We start from the raw sequence: 19,788 nt of genomic DNA on the forward strand, positions 1-19,788 counted from the left end.
ATTGTCAGCTGTTCTTTCTGTGGTAATTCAGGATTGTATTTTTTCTTTGAAATGCCAATTTCATTTTTAACTATAATTGTAGATGAGTTAAGTAAGGCCAGATATATACTTTAAGCCAGCAGTCAATTTGTAAAATTTCCCAAACTATGAATCATCTGTTTAGTGTTGAGCCTGTCATAACAAAATGATTTTAGTTGGTGCTATTTTCAGGGTTTTTTTTAATTTAATTTTATTTTATTTGAGAACATACTGTACAGAGGGGTTACAATTACATGGGCAGGATAATGCATACATTTCTTACCAAGCATTGCAGCCTCCTCCTTTGTTTACCCTTCACCTCCCTTCCCAGTCAGTTTTATTTATATGTTACATTAGCACATAGAGGTACATGCACCTGAAATTATTGAATTTTAAAAGCTTTGGTCAGATTTATCGGATTAATTTGTTCACTTAATTAAATTGTTTTTACTTATTTTTTGTCAAGAACAGTAATGATATTAATATTTTCTTATTTTTACTTTGAATACTATTTGCTATTAACTTGCTTATACTTCAGTATAGTTTCTGGCAAATACAGACACAATAAATTGTAAGTGATTTGAATTTTATAAATTAATATAATGTATGTGTAATATAATGTATGAACCAGTCCCTGTTCATCAGTACAGCAGGCTGTTATGTGATTTTGTCAGGTTATCTTTTTCCTGACAAGTTATGCTTCTCACTGGTCCTCAGCTCTACCCATAATACGTAATAATGTGTATACACACACATGCACACACACACACGTTTACTTTTACAATACCTTTAAAAGTACAATAATATTACTTCCTGTTTTAAGGATGAAGAAACTCAGGGATGGACTTGTCGGTGAACTAAGGCGAGGTCTACGTACTGTACTGTAGTATAGAGACTGCTTTACCCAGCACCTAACTTCACCACAGTGCCTTTCATGGTGTTCTAAAATGATGTGATGTGTTGGGTCCTCACAAGCTCAGTGTCTAGTTTTCTAGCTGTTTCCCATGCTTTAAAGTACATATTCTAGGAACTTTCAAGCTGGGGAAAGATTTAAGTAAAATGGGTTGAAAAAAGATAAGGAATTTCTTTTGCTTTGTAGATTGAGATTCCCTGCTGAAGAGATTTTTGTCTGACAGAAAGATTTTCTCTATCAAAGTTGAGAATAGAAAATACTTCATTAAAAAGAATAACCAGTGCTTTAGATGGGTTTTGACTTTGTATTTTCTAGCTGTTTAGAATTCTTTATTTCTTTCATTGAACAGATAGATTACTAATAGTATCTATAGAAATCATTGATGCTAATAAGACTCTATTTTGTGATGTATAATGCTATAGATTTCTGTAAACCTTGATAGTTTTTCTAATGCTGGTAGGAATAGTATACAATTTGATCTTACAGTAACCTTGTATATTAACCAGGCACTGATTATTTTAATTTTATAAATGAATTGATTAGGTCTCAAAAGCATTAATAGTAACTAATTGAGAATGTGCCTCAAACAAAATATATGTAATGAAGTTTTTAGACTATAGTCATTTACATTTTTGTGTCTACCAAAAATATTCCATTTTAAGGATATATCAGTTGTTTATTCATATTTCTGTTTGGGCACCTATTAAATAAATAGTTGCTAGCTTTCTTAGACATATTTTGTGTGTACATAAGTTTTCAGGTCGTTTAGGAAAATACAAAGGAGCACAATTGCTACTTTGGTCATATAGACAGGGCATGGATCATTTTAAAAGAAAACTAAGACCCCACTTCCAAACTGTATTCCAAATGATTGTACCCCATTTTGTATTGTTCCTTCAGTAAATTTGGAGCCATCAGATGGTTTAGATTTCAGCCATTCTTATAGGTATATACTGAATATAGTAGCCCATTATTTTAATTTACATCTCCCAGGTGACTTACATTATTTCCATCCATCTGCATATCTTCTCTTGAGATGTTTATTCAGGTCTTTGGTCGATGTTTGAACTGCTTACTTGATTTCTTACTGTCATATTTTAAGAATTCCTCTTAAATTCTGTATAGTATTCCTTTATCAAATAAAGTATGTTGTACAGACTTTTTTTCTTTCTGTAGTCTGTCTTTTCATTTTCTTGACAGTGTCATTCATAGCAGAAGCTTTTGATTTTAGTGATATAGCTTCTTTTTAGGATCAGCTTCTTTTTCATCATCATGCTGATTTTGGTATTCCATCTAAAATCTCTGTCTTCAAACCTAAGATAACCTGTAAGAATCTTAAGTTTTACATATTCCTTTTAAGTCTGTGATCTATTTTTAGTCAGTATTCATAATAAGCACAGGATTTGTCTAAATTTGGGCATGGGCGTTGTTTTGTTTTGTATATTCTGGACTCTTTGGGGAGAAATGACAAACTATTCTTCATTAAGTTGTCTTTGCTCCTATATTGAAAGTCAGTTGTATTTGAGTGGATCTGTTTCTAAGTGCCTTATCCTGTTCCATTACCACACTGTCTTGATAGTAAGTTTTGAATATAAGTAGTGTCAGTTCTCCAGCTTTGGTTTCTGCATTGTTTTCTTGGCCATCAGTCTTTCCATATAAAATTTTGTGTAAACTTAATCATTTTGCCTCTAGCCATAAAGTAACTTGGTGCAACTAGTTGAATGTATAGATTAAAGAACTGATACCGTGACAGTATTGAGTTTCATATATCATGAATGAACAGGGAACAACACCAACACCATTTATTTAAATCTCTATTTTTTTTTTTTGCCGGTCGTGGAGCCTGTACTTTGGGCCTGGGCGCTGTCCCTCAGTTCTTCAGCTCAAGGCTAGTGCTCTACCACTTGAACCACAGCACCACTTCCAGCTTTTTTTTTTTTTTTTTTGCTTATGTCGTGCTGAGGAATCAAACCTAGGGCCTCATGCATGCAAGGCAAGCACTCTACCACTGAGCCACTTTCCCAGCCCTAAATCTCTATTTTCTTTATCAGAATTTAGTACTTTTCTTCATGAAGATCTACATATTTTGTTAGGTTTATGTTTAAGAATTTTATTTATCTGGTGCTAATATTAACGATATTGAAAAGGAATTGTTTTTTGTATCTTAGTCTATACTCATATTGGTATGATCATTTGTTAATTTGTGTTTTTTTTGATTCATTGGAATGTTCATATCATCTGCTAACAAAGTTTTAATTTCCTTCTCTCTTTATATCTTCTTTGCTTATCCTATTGCACTGTCAATTACCTCTTCTACAATTTTTGGATAGGAATTTGCTTTGCACTCAGTCTTACTGCAAAGGGACTTTGGTCTTGTTTTTTTTTGTTTTTGTTTTTTAAAAAAATCAGTGTTGTTTATCAAATTGAATTCTTTGCTGTTCCCAAGCTATGGAGTGTTTCTAACTATAAGTGGATATTGTCTTGTTATTAGTACTTTTTCTGCATCTATAGATGATTACCTGAAGTTTCTTCTTTAGCCTATGATGTAATGGATTCATCATTAATTTTCAAATGTTAGCTTAGTCTTGCATATTTTGGATGAATCTCACTTGGCCATTCTGTATTATTCTTTATATACATTGTTTGATTCATCTTGATACTTTTTCAAGTATTTGTGCATGTATTTTCATGAGAGATAATGGTCTATAGTATTCCTTGCTTGTAATGTCTTTATTTGTTTTTTTATTAGGGTAATGCTGGCCTCACAGAATGAGTTAGTAAGTATTCCCTCTGCTTCTATTTTCTACAAGAGATTGTGGAGAAATAATATAATTTCTTCCTTCAATGTTGAGTAGTTATTTGTTAGGGAATCCATGTGGTCCTGATGCTTTATATTTGGAAGGTTGTTATTCATTCAGTTTATTAATAGATAGCAGACTTAATCATGTGGTCTGTTTCTTCTTTTTTTTTTTTTTCTTTTTGGTCGGTCATGGGGCTTGAACTCTGGGCCTGTGTGCTGTCCTGGAGATCTTCAGCTGAAGGCAAGCACTCTACTACTTGAGCCACAGTGCCATTTCCTCTTCTTGTATGACTTTTTGGTAGTTTGTCTTTCAAGGAATTGATCTTGTAATCTCTTTTTTGCCTTCTCTAGTTTTTATTGAACATCTTTGGGATTCCATATTTTTTCACTTATTAGTATTTCAGTTAACTTTTTCTTGTGGTTACTTTACAATTTGGAACACATTCTTTTAGTATAACTTAAAGGTAGAACCTCCCTATTTTTCATTATAGAGAATCGTTTTCAGTATAGGCATTAATTTGTCATGCCACTTCTCGTTTAATATATATGCTTCCCTAAAGATTGGCTGTACCATGTATCATAAGTCAGGTTATAAGTACAGTATATCTTGATCAATGTCACCCCTTCCATCATTCTCCCCCCCCCATTTTTCTTCTCTTATCCCTATCCTCAAGTAACGTTTGTTTGTTTGTTTGTTTGTTTGTTTATGTCGATTGTGGGGCTTGAACTCAGTGCCTGGGAGCTGTCTCTGAGTCTCTTTTGCTCAAGACTAGCACTCTTACCAGTTGAGCCACAGCTCCACGTTCAATTTTTGAGTGGTTAATTGGAGATAAGACTCTCACAGGGATTTTTCTGGCCAGGCTGGCTTCAAACCACAATCCTGAGATCTCAGCCTCCCTGAGTGGCTGAATTACAGGCATGAACACAGGCACACAACCATCATTTTAATTTTTATATAACCTAAATTGAATATGATGACTGCATTTTCTCACCCTTCTTCCCTCCATTCTTGTGCTCCCATTGTTGTTTTTAAGATTGACTTAAGCTGTGTGCTTTTTGTTGTTGTTGTTTCTATACTTGTTTCTATACTTTCTATTCTCTGAAGTTTTGTTCTTTATCAAATCTGAAGCTAAGGTATATTTCTTTCCCTTCCTGAAGAGCAATAAAAAAAAAAAAAAGGACTCAGCTAGGCACCAATGGCTCACACACATAAGAGTTTGAAATCTGAGGATTGCATTTCTAAGCCAGCATAGGGAGGAAGTTCATGAAACTCATTTCCAATTAACTATAAAAAAGCCGGAAGTGAAGCTGTGGTACAATTGGTAGAATACCAAGTTTGAGTGAAAAAGCTACAGGACTTGTGTCTGTGCCCTGAATTCAAGCCCAAGTACTGGTATTAAAAGTAAAAGGAATCCTAGATGTCCTTATTGCCAGTCATCCTACTTGCCGGTTACATGCTGTAGATGTGTACATTTATCCTATTCTTTTATTACATTATAAATTGTACTTTATTCATACTACCTTTGCTTAGATTTATACACATTTCAATTATTTTCCTTCTTTTTACATTTATTCTTGGAACTTTTTTCAGTGAGATTTCTTGATAGTTAAACACTGTTAGTTTCTTTGGCTCTAAAAATACAATCAACTTAAAACCAATTGTGGATTGAAAATAGTGTCCCTATTGAACATGTACAGACTTTTTTCTTGTCTTTATTCCCTAACAATACAGTATTACACCTGTTTTAGCATTTAAATCGTATTTGGTATTTAGAGTATGGGAGTACATGTATAAGTTATAATTGTATCATTTATAGGAGGGAAATAAATATCTGAAGATTTTCGTATCCATACAGGATAATACTCTACCTAATTCCTCACAGCTAGCAAGGGAAACTATTTCTCTCATCTTGTAAAGTAGTTTTGCTTACATAAACAATTCTAGATTGGCTATTGCTGATATTAGGTATTTTGTAATCTCTCCTTCACTAATTTATTCTGAGTTCATATTGCTGAAGTAAGACTCTTGAGGACCCAATTTAATAGCATGTCCTAAGAGGGTTGGTAAAATTGAGATTTGTGAATTCTTATAACTGTTTACTTTTAGGCTACCTCATTGTTTCTAGTATTATGAAATTTGATCCTATATTGTGTGTGTAATTCTTGTTTAGAGTACAGAATGTTTCTTCAATCTGTAGATTATTTAGTTCTGGAAAACTTTTCCAGTGTTATTTCTTCAAGTATTTCTTTTTTTTTTTTCTGGTATCTGATTGGGATAGACTGGATCTTATTAGTTTCCAATTTTAACCTCTTTTTTATGATTTTTAATTAGCACATATTAATTATACAAAGGAAGGTTCATTCTGATACTTTCATTCATGCATACAATGTATCCCAATCAAACTTACTACCTCTATTAGTCTCTCATACCATCTCTCATCTAAAACAACTTCAACAGGACCCATGATATATATCCATCTATACAGATAAACTGCTTCAACCATATTTATCTTCATTCACCTTCTCCATTCACCTTCCCTCTTCTATGATAGATACTACGATAACATATTATAATAGATACTATTCATTTTTTCTCATTTCCTTTTCTTTTTTAATAAAATTTTTATTGTGAAAATACTGTACAGAGGGGTTACAGTTACATGAGCAGATACTATTCATTTTAAGAAATGGAAACAGATGGGCACACCAGTGGCTCATTCCTGTAACTTTAGCTACTTAAGGGGTTAAGATCTCATGATCATTGTTCTAAGACAGCCAGGGCAGGAAGGTTTGTGAGACTCTTACCTCCAATTAACTACCATCACCAAAAAGAATAAATAAGTAAAAGCCAGAAGGGGAGCTGTGGTTCCAGTGGAGTGCTAGCCTTGAGCCCAAAAGATCAGACAGTACACAATCCCTGAGCTCAGGCCCCAGGACCAACACACACACACACACTGGAAACATAAACTTTAACCTCTTTATTCAGTTTATTAATTTATATTCATTTTATGAATCATAATTATGAGTTATGCTTATTTTATTTTGAAAGTATATTTTTTTGTTCTGTATATCATACAGAACACAAAAGAATTTAAGATCATGTAAATAGGTATTCTGATAGAGTAAAAAGATTATCTCTCTTTTCTGAGACCCATTTTATATATTTGCTTCAGAAAACTACCAAAAATATATGTATACTTTATTTAAATGGCTTTTCATAGGTATAGATTTCTTTTTGCCTAAAAGTGACCATATCTGCTTTCTCCTGAGAATCATTGAATCGTGTACAAATATTTTAATTAGGAAGTTCTTTTTTTTAAGTGAAGCTTTTTTTTTTCTGGTTGTGGGGCCTGAACTCTGGGCCTGGGTGCTGTCCCTCAACTCTTCAGCTCAAGGCTAGCGCTCTACCACTTGAGCTACAGTGCTGCTTCCGGTTTTTTCTGATTATGTGGTGCTGAGGAATCGAACCCAGGGCCTAATGCATACAAGGCAAGCACTCTGCTACTGAGCCACCTTCCCAGCCCAGGAAGTCTTTTTTAAATGCAGAAGTCATGTTTAAAACTTTACTGTTTTCTATTTTTAGTTTATTCTGTATTTCATTTTCTGTTCCCCTATCAATTTTGTTTTTCATTTATCTAATATGATTAATCAACTTGCTCCTTTTATATCTTTCCTTCTATAGTTTCATGAAGTGTTATTTTAAAAGCAGTAATTTTAACCAGGTAAAATTTTAACATAATTGTATGATGACAGAGTTGTTTGATGAAAAATATTAGGATACAGTTTTTGTGACTTTAAGAATGCTATTACATCCCAATTTTGTGAACTGTAAAATTACAGTTCAGACTTATAGTACCTTCTCTTTTTTTAGAAGTGTAATAAAATGTAGATTGGAAAATGTCACTGATTACTTATCATTTTTATTTCTCCTTATATTAAGAGTACAATAGCCAGACCCTACGGCTCACATCTGTCACCTTAGCTGAGATCTGAGGATCGTGGTTCAGAGCCAGCCCAGGCAGGAAAGTCTGTGAGAATATACCTCTAATTAACCACCAGAAAACAGGAAGTGTCACTGTGGCTCAATTTATAAATTATATGTAATAAAAATATATAAGTATATAATAAAAAATATATAATAAAATGGCACATTCACAAGCATTTGCTAGAGTTTTGTTAGCTGGCAAAGCAATTGGGGAGGGTTTTTGCTTATTCTGGAGTAATCTTCAGAGGGAAACACTTGGAACATCCTGTAAGGACTATTAGGCCAAGGTGTATTGTTTTTTATGTGTACAATAGGTGAACATGTTCTTATTCATGAGATTGAAAGAAATTATTAACTTTCTCTGCTCTTCTGGCTGGTCCTGTTTTTATTGTTTGTTGATTTGTAATACAGATGGATGAATTTAATATTATCTTTATACCGGCAATCTTTCGGAAATACTTAAGAGAATATATATGTTAGGGTCTTTTCTTAAAGAATGAAAAAGCTAGACTTAGTTCTATGAATTGTAGCTCATAATACTTATTTCTTTCCATTGAGACTTATTAGTTTGTCCAAACAATTTTATTGCTTAATAATTTGCTTCTTGGGCTGGGAAGATGGCTCAGTGGTAGAGCGCTTGCCTTGCAAGCATGAGGCCCTGGGTTTGATTCCTTAGCACCACATAAGCAAAAAGAAAAAAGCCGGAAGTGACGCTATGGCTCAAGTGGTAGAGTGTTAGCCTTGAGCTGAAGAGCTGAGGGACAGCACCGAGGCCCTGAGTTCAGGCCCCACGACCAGACCAAAAATAAAAAATAATAATAATATGCTTCTTAGTCAGATGGTGATTGTACTTTGAAGTGGAAGGTCTTGGTTTCTTCATCTGTGTACCCTAATAATCAGGAATGTGATACAGAATATTTTATAGAAATGTAGAGATTTTCTATTTGATTTGACTGTTTAGGTGAACCAAGAAGTAGTTCTATACATAGAGTATGAATTACCAAACATATAAAAATGAATTCAAGTTCTATCCATATTTTTTTGAAAAGAGTAAATGTATTTCTGTAGTGAGTTTCAAATCTTTGCCCTCAATTTACACACTCGACAATTTTCTATGTTTTCACTCATCAGAGCATGAGTAAATAATAGGGTTAATTAGGCAGTGAATTTAAAAGGTCTAAAGAGGCAAGACTACCATTTAAAACCCCGAGTGAGAAAAAGTAGATGCTTTTTTAAGTGGCAAAGCAAGGAGTTTAATAGAGAGAAAAAAAGATTTCCTATTCCCTGTGCAGGAGTACATAGCCATTTTGTTGTTGTTATAAGTATGAAGTGAGCTACCATTTGTACACATTGTTGCTTAACACAAGTCAATGTATACATTAGCTCAAATGGATGTATTCCACATCTCTCCTTTTTTTTTTTCCTCTTCATACATGTGTCATAGCTTTCAACAATCCTTGCTTTTCCTAGAATTATTTCAAGTGTTAGCTGGTGATCAATTCATTTGAATTGACTGGAGGTACAGGACATGTTAATATTTTGACTAGACATTGTAAATACTTTATAAGCCAATGATTGAACTGCATTTATTGTGTGCACCCACTATATGCAATCTGTCCTAATTTATCATAGGAGGAAAATAAGCACTTATTTATGATACCATTTTAGCTTACCATATTAGCAAGAATTCTTATCATTCTGTCTTGGTCTGAAAAAGCTGTAACTGTGTCAGCTTGAAGAAATATGTTTTTTCTTATGTGTCTTTCTGTAATGGTGTTTATCTGTCATGTGGCTTTCAAATTCAGCATCAAGGAAGAGAGTGGTCCAGGCAACGATAGAATTTTAGAAAGTAGTAAAGTTTGTTCACAAATAACGTCACTACAAACCATAAAGTTATAAAATAGAAGCAAAACAGCAAAAAAAAAAAAAAAATCTAGCAAAACAGCCGTTTGAAAAATTGACTTTCCTCAGAAGACACTGTTGGTTAAGCATATTTTTGAAAATTTAATTCTCTACTTCCTGAGCTCCCTCCTCCCTTATTTTAATTGCCCTGAGTTTTAAAATATACTTTATTTCTTTTCTCTGGCCTCCTCCACTCTTTCTGACATAGATGAGTATGTTTGTCCCTTGTACCTAGAGGAAACTCTTTCAGCGTGGCCTTTAAGACGCTTTTGAGCTCAGCTGATTTGAGGGAATAAGTTGACTACCACTCTCTTGTAAGACTCAGATTTTGTACGTTCCTTTTGGTGTTAGTAAAACATGTTATATTTTATGTAGCCACTCTTTTATAACTACCATTTCTATTCAACTAAATTCAAGTCTATTTGAAATAGTCCATACAATAAATTTTTTGTTTTCAAGTAGTTGTGAAACAAATCCACGTGTATTTTGCTCTAGTTTGATGTAAATCTCTTGGATTTTCAGCATGGACTGGGGGAAGAAGTCCTGATCACAGTTCTCTTTCCTCATTTAAATTTCTCCTTTTTCTTTTCTTGCTTTTTTGGTGTGGATATTTCCTCAACTGTCAGTGGAATTATTGTCTTCCTGTCTCCACATTCAGGTAGTATCAGTGGCTGAGTATCACCGCAGGATCGATGCTCTAAATACTGAAGAACTGCGCACACTCTGCAGACGTCTCCAGGTGCCCCCTTCAGTAGTTTAAACCCCTCAGAGGTTACATAGTGCCTGGTTTTAGTCTTTTTTGTCAGGACAAATCTCAAATTTGAAGGATTTGTTTTGACTGAAGTGCTAAAATAACCCATCAGAAAATTCTTTTACCTTGAAGAGCTCTAGGATTATCTTTTCTGTCATCCTTTCATTTGAAAAGTATTCAGTGTAATTCTATCACTTCAGAACCCCCTCTCAGTACTCTGTGTTTCTTTGACTAATGAGTTTTCATTTAATTTAATATTAGTAGTCTTTGATTTTGTGATCAAATCTCTACTAAACAATCTTAAAGATATAAGATTATGGGGAAATTTAAGTAAATTTGTTGGATAGTAAGTATTTTCTCTTCCTCAAGGCTATTTTGGTTATATGAACTCCCCCATCAAATATCTTAATGGGACATCTTGTTTTTATTTTTGAGGTATTAGAATAGTATAGTGTGGGCACCAGAGCCAGATGAAATTATTTAAAATTCTGTGAAATTATCTTTATTACTTTTTAGCAAGAAAAAAGAGATAATTGAAAATTCATTTTTTTCAGTTTTGTCTATTAGTTTTGTGTTTTCTTTTAATACATATTCATGACTTGGGTAGAACTACTGAATACTTTTCTTTTAATTTTCCTAGTGTTTCTGGGTGTCTAACTTTTCACATCACTTAAATATGGCTAAAATGTTAGGCTGATGTGAAGGCATCAGTACTTAGCTTCTCATCAAAAACATTTCAGTTCTAGAACATGTATTGGTTGAAAATACATGCTATCTGGGTTTGATAAGAGATCTGTTAGAAGAACAAAGTAATTGAGCAAGATTTCATTTCTGTATGGAATCAGTCACTGAGTTTTGCTGCATTTTAGTTATCTGCTCCAACAGCATTCTGCGTACTTGCTAATTAAAGTTTCATCAATAATTGTTTCATTGCTTTTAATCGTTTTAATGTTATAGTGTTTTATACAGGAAAATTAATATAAAAAGTAGACATTAAGAATAAACTAATTAGTAAGCATTTTTTCATTTTAATAATACTAATGAGATGATTTCCATCAAGTAGAGGAATGTGATCTAACCTTTAATACAGACTTTTAAATGACTTAACCTTGAAGTTTTTTTTATTTGATTAAAGCAGGTAAATGATTCCATGTGTAGAAAATGTTCAAAAAAAAAAAAAAAACCCTGAAAAATGGTAACTTTCCCAAGCATGTGCGCGCGCACACACATATGCACCAATGAAAAGAAAGTAATATTTTTTTATTCTACTGGTCTTTAAAAATTTGATCTCCAGGAGCTTTTCTTCATCCTGACAGCTTCTGTGCTAAGCATGAAAATAATAGCACTATATATTTTAAAGAGCACTTAATTAAAAAGCAAGCTTGGCTGGTTTACTTTTGGACCTTGAGGTCAAATGAGTGCATGCAGCTATCTTCTATTACACATAAATATGGGGGCTTAGAATTCATTACCAGTTTTTCCTCATAGAGCATACGAGAAAACTGTCTTTGTTCTCAAATCTTTTTCTGCATTGAATAGACCAGTAGACAAGACATCTTTGCTTTAAAATCATAAGTGAATACTCTAATCTTATTCTAAACTGTAAGTTTTAGTTAAATCAAAAGACTTGAGATTCTTTAATGAAAATCACAAAAAATGTCATATTAATACATTGCTATTGTTTACATTTTAGATCACTACAAGAGAAGACATAAATTCAAAGCAGGTTGCTCCAATAAAAGCAGACCTGGAGTCTGAATCTTTTAGACCTAACCTAAGTGATCCCAGTGAACTCCTACTACCAGATCAAATTGAAAAGGTATGATATATCTGCACAGGTGCATTTCTTAGTGTGTGTTCCTGAGAATAAAACTGCCTTTCTCAATTGTTTTTGCTATGTGTTACCAGGTTACTCCTATTGTTGCTCCTTTCCCATAAAACGGAATAAGCACAATGTAGCAGGTGATATTAATATAAAACACTAAGAGGATTTACAAAAGCAGAGGTTTACATATAAACTTGCCATTATTTATTTGTTTTTTTGCTTGTATGTACTTGAAACAAAAATTTTGCATAGCTCAGTCTGGCCTTGAACTTGCAACCCTCCTCTCTTAACGAGCCAATACTATAATTAGTGGGGTGTGTCACCACACCACACAATGCTCTTTATGTATGTATGTGTTTCATCTCATGTAGCTATTAGAACAGCTGTAGGAATAGCTGTTGTTATTGTGCATTTTTTAAGTGACCCAAGTTTTCACACAGATCTAACTTGTTGAAAGTCACAGATCTATAAAAAAGGTTTCTTCACTTAATATAATTTTTTCCAAGTCTTTCCATTTCCTAACAAATGGGGCAATGTCATTCTGATGGAGGTATAGAATTCCATTATGTATATATATCACATTTTCTTGATCCACTCATCTGCTGAGGGGCATCTGGGTTGGTTCCATATCTTAGCTATGGCAAATACAGCTGCAATAAACATAGTTGTGCTGGTAGCTTTAGTATGGTCTTGTTTGTGATCATTCAGGTAAATGCCCAAAAGTGGGATTGCTGGGTCTTGGGGAGTTCTATGTGGAGTCTTTTGAGGAACCTCCATACTACTTTCCAAAGTAGTTGAACAAGTTTATACTCCCACCAACAATGCAGTAAGGTTCCCTTCTATCCACATTCCCTCCAGCATCTGTTGTTATTAGAGTTCTTGATTATAGCCATTCTAACTGGGGTGAGGTGGTATCTCAGTGTTGTTTTGATTTGCATTTCTTTTATGGCTAGGGAGGTTGAGCATTTCTTCACGTGTCTATTGGCCATCCTTCTTTCCTCTTCAGAGAAGTTTCTCTGTAAGTCTTTATCCCACTTATTTATTGGGCAGTTGTTTCTTTGAGGATTTGTTGTTGGGAGATTTAATTTTTTGAGTTCCAGGTATATTTTAGATAAGAGACCCTTGTCCATTGTATGGCCAGTGAAGATCTCCCAATCTGTAAGGTTTCTACTGAAATTGTTAGCTATGTCCTTTGCCATGCAGAAGTGAAGTAAGCCAGGCCCAAAGAAACATAGGTCCCCTGGTTTCCCTTATTTGCAATAACTAGTGTATGTCTTAGACAAGAAGAAAAGGTCAGATAAGTTGATGTTAGGCGAAATGAACCCAAAGATAAGGACTCAAGTGGTTTTTCTTTCTTGCTATTGTTTCTAACCAATTTATAAGGTGATTTTTTTTGGTTGCTTTGTATGTCCCTCCCCCATGTAATAACCCCTGTTTTCATTGTATTTGATGCTGGTATAATTTGGGGAGGGTAAGGGAAAAAATAGTTTAAATAGGGATATAGGTGGACCCATTGCAACAATGAAAGTATAAGATGCTATGTCGAAAAATGAACTTTACAAGTTTGGCAGGGAGGGGGAAGGGGGGAGGATGGGGGTGGAGGGTAGGAGTAGGAGAAACAAAGGAGGCAACAATGCTTGATAAGAAATGTACTCATTACCTTGCTCATGTAATTGTAATCCCTCTGTACAGTATTTTCACAAGAAAAAACTTATTAATAAAAAAATTTTTTTTTAAGGTTTCTGATAGTGCAACATGAGTTATTAGTTTGGAGGTATTTGCTAATTATTTGTTTTAATTGTAATTTCTTTTAATTACATGCAGTTGACATTAAGCAATACATAATCCAGCATGAGTCTTTCATGGTAAACAAATAATATTTCATGAAATATAAGATTACTCTTCAGGCATCTGGCAATCATGGAGAATGATAATTCCTATTGTTATTTTTATCTTCTATATTATATGTATGACTAAATTCCAACTTTTATTAATATTAATATTGACAATAAGCTAACATTTTGTTTTTCTAAGCTAACCAAACATCTTCCCCCAAGAACTATTGGCTATCCATGGACTCTTGTTTATGGTACTGGAAAGCATGGCACAAGTTTGAAGACCCTTTACCGAACAATGACAGGTTTAGACACCCCAGTGCTGATGGTGATTAAGGACAGTGATGGACAGGTATGATAAACTAACTGTATCCATACCTTACATACTTTAAAGAAATTATATAACATAACTTTTGAATATTTTGTCAAGAAAGTATTTCATTGATACATATTTACTTTGTGACTGATAATTACTGGGTAATATTAATAAATTCTAGGCAATGCTGAGTATTATAAAGGATAAATAGAAGCATGAACAGAATGTATTGTAGTACTATGTTTTAATTATACCACTGTCTCTGAGAAAGCTATGTTGCTATATATAGGATGAGCCCATCTTTCTCATGGCTATGAGAAAGATGAGAAAAATGAGGTTTGTGGAGCATAAAGTTTTGATAATGTCAAGTGTATAGTAGTAATTATAAGAATGAAACTTTAGGAGAGAAAAATACTAGTTTCTTACAATAACTTCATATTAGTTACAAGTAATGAGAAGAAATCACAGTATTGATACAAATTTCACTACTTGACTAATTACTTCATCTGCATTGTTATTTAATCATCAAAAGGTCTACAAGATTAATACTCTCATTTCTATTTTAGAATTAATTTACACAGGTTGTATACTCAAAAGATATTTATACTAATGAAAATAAATGAAGTACTGCTACACATAATAGTAGGGATAAGAATTGGGAACATTAAATTAAAATTCAAAATCTTATTACATGGTATTATGCTTAGTGATAATCATAAATTGAATTGTAAATTTATATTCTGTATGATTTTTTTCTCCAAAATCACCTCTCAATCCAGGAGGTTTTTCTTTTAAAAAGTGAAGAATAAAAATAGAATGTCAAGAGAGACAATGACTATAGAGATCACCTGACATGCCCTATCCTCTCCCTTTGTAATGTGGCGCCTTAGATCTAGAACAGAGGTGACTTGTCCAGCTCTCATATCCATTTATGTTTTCATTAGGACATCTGATGTGTGTGTGGTATAATATGCAAGGCCATAGAGCTAAAGGCCAAGCAATTTAGATCAAAACCTAGTCTTACAGAATTTTCTGACCAGTGATGAAAAATAAATAACACACTTTTTAGTAGCAAAATGTTTGCCAAACTCATAAAGACATCTGCTTTCTTACAGTGACATCCATAGCAGCATGTGTCCTTCTTATGTATACATTATGCCAGTAACTGCCCCTGAAATGTTAACCACATTGTAGATTTCTGTAATTTATTTTTGTTTTCAAAGTAGGAAAAATTCTTTTCTCCCATTGAGAACCTAATATGCTTTGTATTTGTCAAGAATGTGAATTATATAATAATTGTTATGTTTAAATAAAAGTTGGTAAAATTACTTCTGATCCCAGTTTTCTTTTTCATTTTAAATATGTATGATAAGCTGGGCACCAGTGGCTCATGCCTGTAATCCTAGCTGCTCTAGAGGCTAGGCTCTTAGGAACGAAATTCAAAGCCAGCCTGAGAAGGAAAGTCCTTGAAATGCTTTTATCTCCAATAAACTACTCAGAAAAAGCTGGAATTGGTGCTGTGGTTCAAGTGGTAGAGCACTAGCTTTAAGCACAGAAAGGTTCAGGGATAGAGTCTAGGCCCTGAGTTGAAGCACCAGGACCGAAAAAAAAAACAAATTATATATATGTATATATTTATATATATGTATATATATGTACATATATATGATGAAGTATAGTATTTAATGAAACAAGTTAATAGTCACATCATTGAACATGATCTTTTTGTCCTTAGGTTTTTGGTGCATTAGCATCTGAGCCATTTAAAGTAAGTGATGGCTTTTATGGTACCGGAGAGACCTTTGTTTTTACATTCTGCCCGGAGTTTGAGGTAAGGACATTTTTAATACTTTATTTATATAGCGATGGTAGAAAGAGAAGCACAAGCACCTTGAATGATGCACTCAATTCAACTTGCATTTCTTTCTTATGCTGATAACTTCACTGGTTTAAACTTAGGCAGCTTTCCTGCAGAATAAAATGATATAAAAAGATTGTCAAAAATTAAATAAGAGGGCTGGGAAGGTGGCTCAGTGGTAGAGCGCTTGCCTTGCATGCCTGAGGCCCTGGGTTCGATTCCTCAGCACCACGTAAGCAAAAAGAAAAAAGCCAGAAGTGGCACTGTGGCTCAAGTGGTAGAGAGCTAGCCTTGAGCTGAATTGCTGAGGGACAGCACCCAGGCCCAGAGTTCAGGCCCCACGACCGGACCCCCCCCAAAAAATAATAAGAATCGTGTACTATACCTGACATGTTACCAGGCATTCATCATGGTGGCATACATGAGCTGGTGGCTCAAACTTGTAATCCTACCTACTCAGGAGGCTTAGATCTGAGGATTATGATTCAAAGCCAGCCCAGGCAGGAAAATCTGTGAGACCCTCATTTCCAAGTAAGCACCAAAAACCAGGAAGTATAGCTGTGGTTCAAGTGTTAGAGCACTAGCTTTAAGCAAAATAGCTTAAGGACAGCTCCTAAGTCATGAGTTCCCCAGGACCAACACCAAAGAAAGAAAAAAATACTGTGCTTAACTGGCTTGTCAGATTAGTCAGTTGGTATAGCTGAGAGAGCTCAGTTATCACAATTTGAAGCTTCAGGTTTACAAACCTTTGAATACTGTTGCTTCTTGATAAGTACAATAATTTGGCAAAGCAGATGAATGTATGAGTGTTAGAAAGCTTTATTGAAAATTATAAGGAATAAAAAATGTGATAAAGGTAAGGTGCTATAGGCTATTAAACTGTTACGTGTAATAGACATTAGGTTTAGTTTAATCACCTCTAGAAGATTAGAAATAAATAATTAAGAATATTAATGTTTAATTTTGCCTTCAGATTTCTCAAACGTTCTAAGTTCTCCTTGTTCTTTAGAGAACAAATTGGAATCATAAGTACACATTGTGAACATGGCTAATATAACAAGAAACAGAAAACCTGTGCCTCCCAAAGAAGATATAACTCTCAGATATAATGTACATTTATGTTAAAAGTTCAAAGAAAAGCTAATGTCAGAAGAGAGAAGTAGAGTCAGAAGTGACTTCCATCTGTAGTGCCAGCTACTCTAAGGGCAGTGATGGGAGAAAGGGTTATGGGTTCGAGGCCTGCTTGGGAAGAAAGTTAGTACATCTATCAATAAGCAGGCATTTTGTCTCATTCCTGTCGTCTCAACTCTATGGGAACCTGAAATAGGACCATCAGGATCATATTTTGATCCAAGCCTGGGGAAGAAACAGGAGATGCTATCTGAAATATAACTAAAGAAAAAGAATCTAATGGTAAGAATATCTACCTAGCAAGCATGGGGCTCAGCAAGCAAGCAAGCAAGGGAGAAAAAGAGATGTGTGAAGAGTTATCAAGATTTGAATAGTTAGAAATAAATGTATAGCATGTGCTTTCAAATTGAGTCATATAGACACTGAAAACGAAGACACCAGTTCTTCTATGCTAAACTTCTTTGTGGTTCTTCCTGTTACTATCTGTTTAGACTTTGCAAACTCTATTGGGTTTGAGAGTAGTTATTTTTAGTACCATTTTTGTCTCTTTATTGAAAGCCTTTTTCCTCCCCATTCATGTAGGTCTTTAAGTGGACAGGAGATAATATGTTTTTTATCAAAGGAGACATGGATTCACTAGCTTTCGGTGGTGGAGGGTAAGTTTGTTAGATATTTCACTATGAGATTTTTTAAAGAATATTTTTATTATTGTTAAGTAGTTGTACAGAGGAGTTGCCATTCAACAAATCAATTTATGAATATAATGTGTCTTATGAATACAATGTTACCCCTTGCAACCACACTAAGATTTTTAAGAAAGTTATAAAAATGCATTTAGATTATTTATAAAATAATCATTGGACTATTTTGATATTGGAATCTAATTTGTATATTTTGGCAAAGTATATAAGAAGATGCTCAAGTATAGAACTTAAATTGTTAATGGAATATTTATGTTTTTGTCCTACCATCCCATTTATTTAGTTCATTCTCTTTAAAACCTATCTTCTTTAGAGTACAGTGTCTCTTAGCAATTTGAAAGGGAACTATCCTTATAGCTTTAGACTTTAAGATTTTTCAAATAAATTTGATGTGTATTTTTCTCAGTGTGTTGGACAAGTTCAATAGTTACCTTGTATTTTGATCAATATTTTGGATAAATACGTTAGACAATAACAATTTATGTTTCTGAGAAAAGATTTGATAACACCGACATTCTTGGGGGGGGGGACTTGTGTTTTGTTTTCTTTTTCCCTTTAACTATCTAGGTCAATTTGATTCTTTTGACCTAACAAGAACTCCAACTTTGAGGAGCTGTGTTTTCTTAATTTCTCAACTTTGCTTAGTGTCCAGTCCTTCTACCACATAACACATACTACTTAAATAGTTTTTAGCAAGCATTAGCTTTCAGTCTTTCAGTATCAGGTACAAGTATGTCAAATAATTACCAGATCTGTAAAAGTGTTTGTTACAGATATGTAATACCAGTTCATTTAGCCCAGAGTTTTATTATTATTCAAGAATATCATCCTATATGATTCTAGCAATTTTTTTATTTTCTGCATAAGTAAGCATTTGGAAGACATTACAATGATTAAAAAGTAACTATGGTTATTGTATCCTTGATTATTTTTTGGGGGGGTCCAGTCATGGGACCTGAACTCTGGGCCTGGGTGCTGTCCCTCAGCTCTTCAGCTCAAGGCTAGCACTCTACCACTTGAGCCACAGCGCCACTTCCGGCTTTTTTTTTTTCTGCTTATGTGGTGCTGAGGAATCGAACCCAGGGCCTCAGGCATGCAAGGCAAGCGCTCTACCACTGAGCCACCTTCCCAGCCCCAGCCTTGATTATTTTTAGTTGTTGGGCTCAGCAAATAAAATTAACATTGTCCACTTGCATTACTTTTGTTCAAGAAGAATTTCATCAGCTTTCCCCAAAATGGTAGTTGTAGATGTTCTTGTTAGCTCTTCAGAATAATAATCAACTATAACAAACTTTATCAATGCTTTTATAAATAACATGATCAGGGGCTAGGAAGGTGGCTTAGCAGTAGAGTACTTGCCTTGCATGCATGAGGCCATGGGCTTGATTTCCTCAGCACCACATAAGCAGGAAAAGCTGGAAGTGGCACTGTGGCTCAAGTGGTAGAGTGCTAGCCTTGAGCTGAAGAGCTGAGGGACAGCATCCAGGCCCAGAGTTCAGACCCCACGACCAACATAAATAAATAAATAAATAAATAAATAAATAAATAAATAAATAAATAAATAAATAAATAAATAAATAAATAGGCTCAATGTCATTAAAACATCTTCTAGAACTGGAGTTTGATTGTGTAGCATGATTCTACCAAGCTAACCTAACTATTGACTTATCTAAGGCAACAAGTTTCTTATATTTGAGGATAAGCATATATGTTCAGAAAATAAAATTTTCAGAGACTTACTATTCCAAAATTC

At 34.1% G+C, this 19,788-nt stretch overlaps 1 protein-coding gene across 4 annotated transcripts in view; it reads left to right on the forward strand.

Moving 5' to 3' along the window:
* Window positions 1-19,788, forward strand: part of Oxr1 (oxidation resistance 1) — a 362,919-nt gene that overhangs the window by 339,405 nt on the left and 3,726 nt on the right. For 2 of the 4 annotated variants that reach the window (XM_069991250.1, XM_069991251.1), the window contains 5 exons: window positions 10,277-10,357; window positions 12,063-12,188; window positions 14,229-14,381; window positions 16,081-16,176; window positions 17,917-17,990. In XM_069991250.1, the coding sequence (XP_069847351.1) occupies window positions 10,277-10,357; window positions 12,063-12,188; window positions 14,229-14,381; window positions 16,081-16,176; window positions 17,917-17,990 (530 nt within the window). The remainder of the gene's footprint in view (window positions 1-10,276; window positions 10,358-12,062; window positions 12,189-14,228; window positions 14,382-16,080; window positions 16,177-17,916; window positions 17,991-19,788) is intronic. The other 2 variants (XM_069991252.1, XM_069991253.1) reach the window with 1 other exon arrangement.

Source organism: Dipodomys merriami, unplaced genomic scaffold, assembly GCF_024711535.1.
Source record: "Dipodomys merriami isolate MVZ:Mamm:240054 unplaced genomic scaffold, mDipMer1.0.p SCAF_4, whole genome shotgun sequence".
In the NCBI taxonomy this organism is placed as follows: Eukaryota; Metazoa; Chordata; class Mammalia; order Rodentia; family Heteromyidae; genus Dipodomys; species Dipodomys merriami.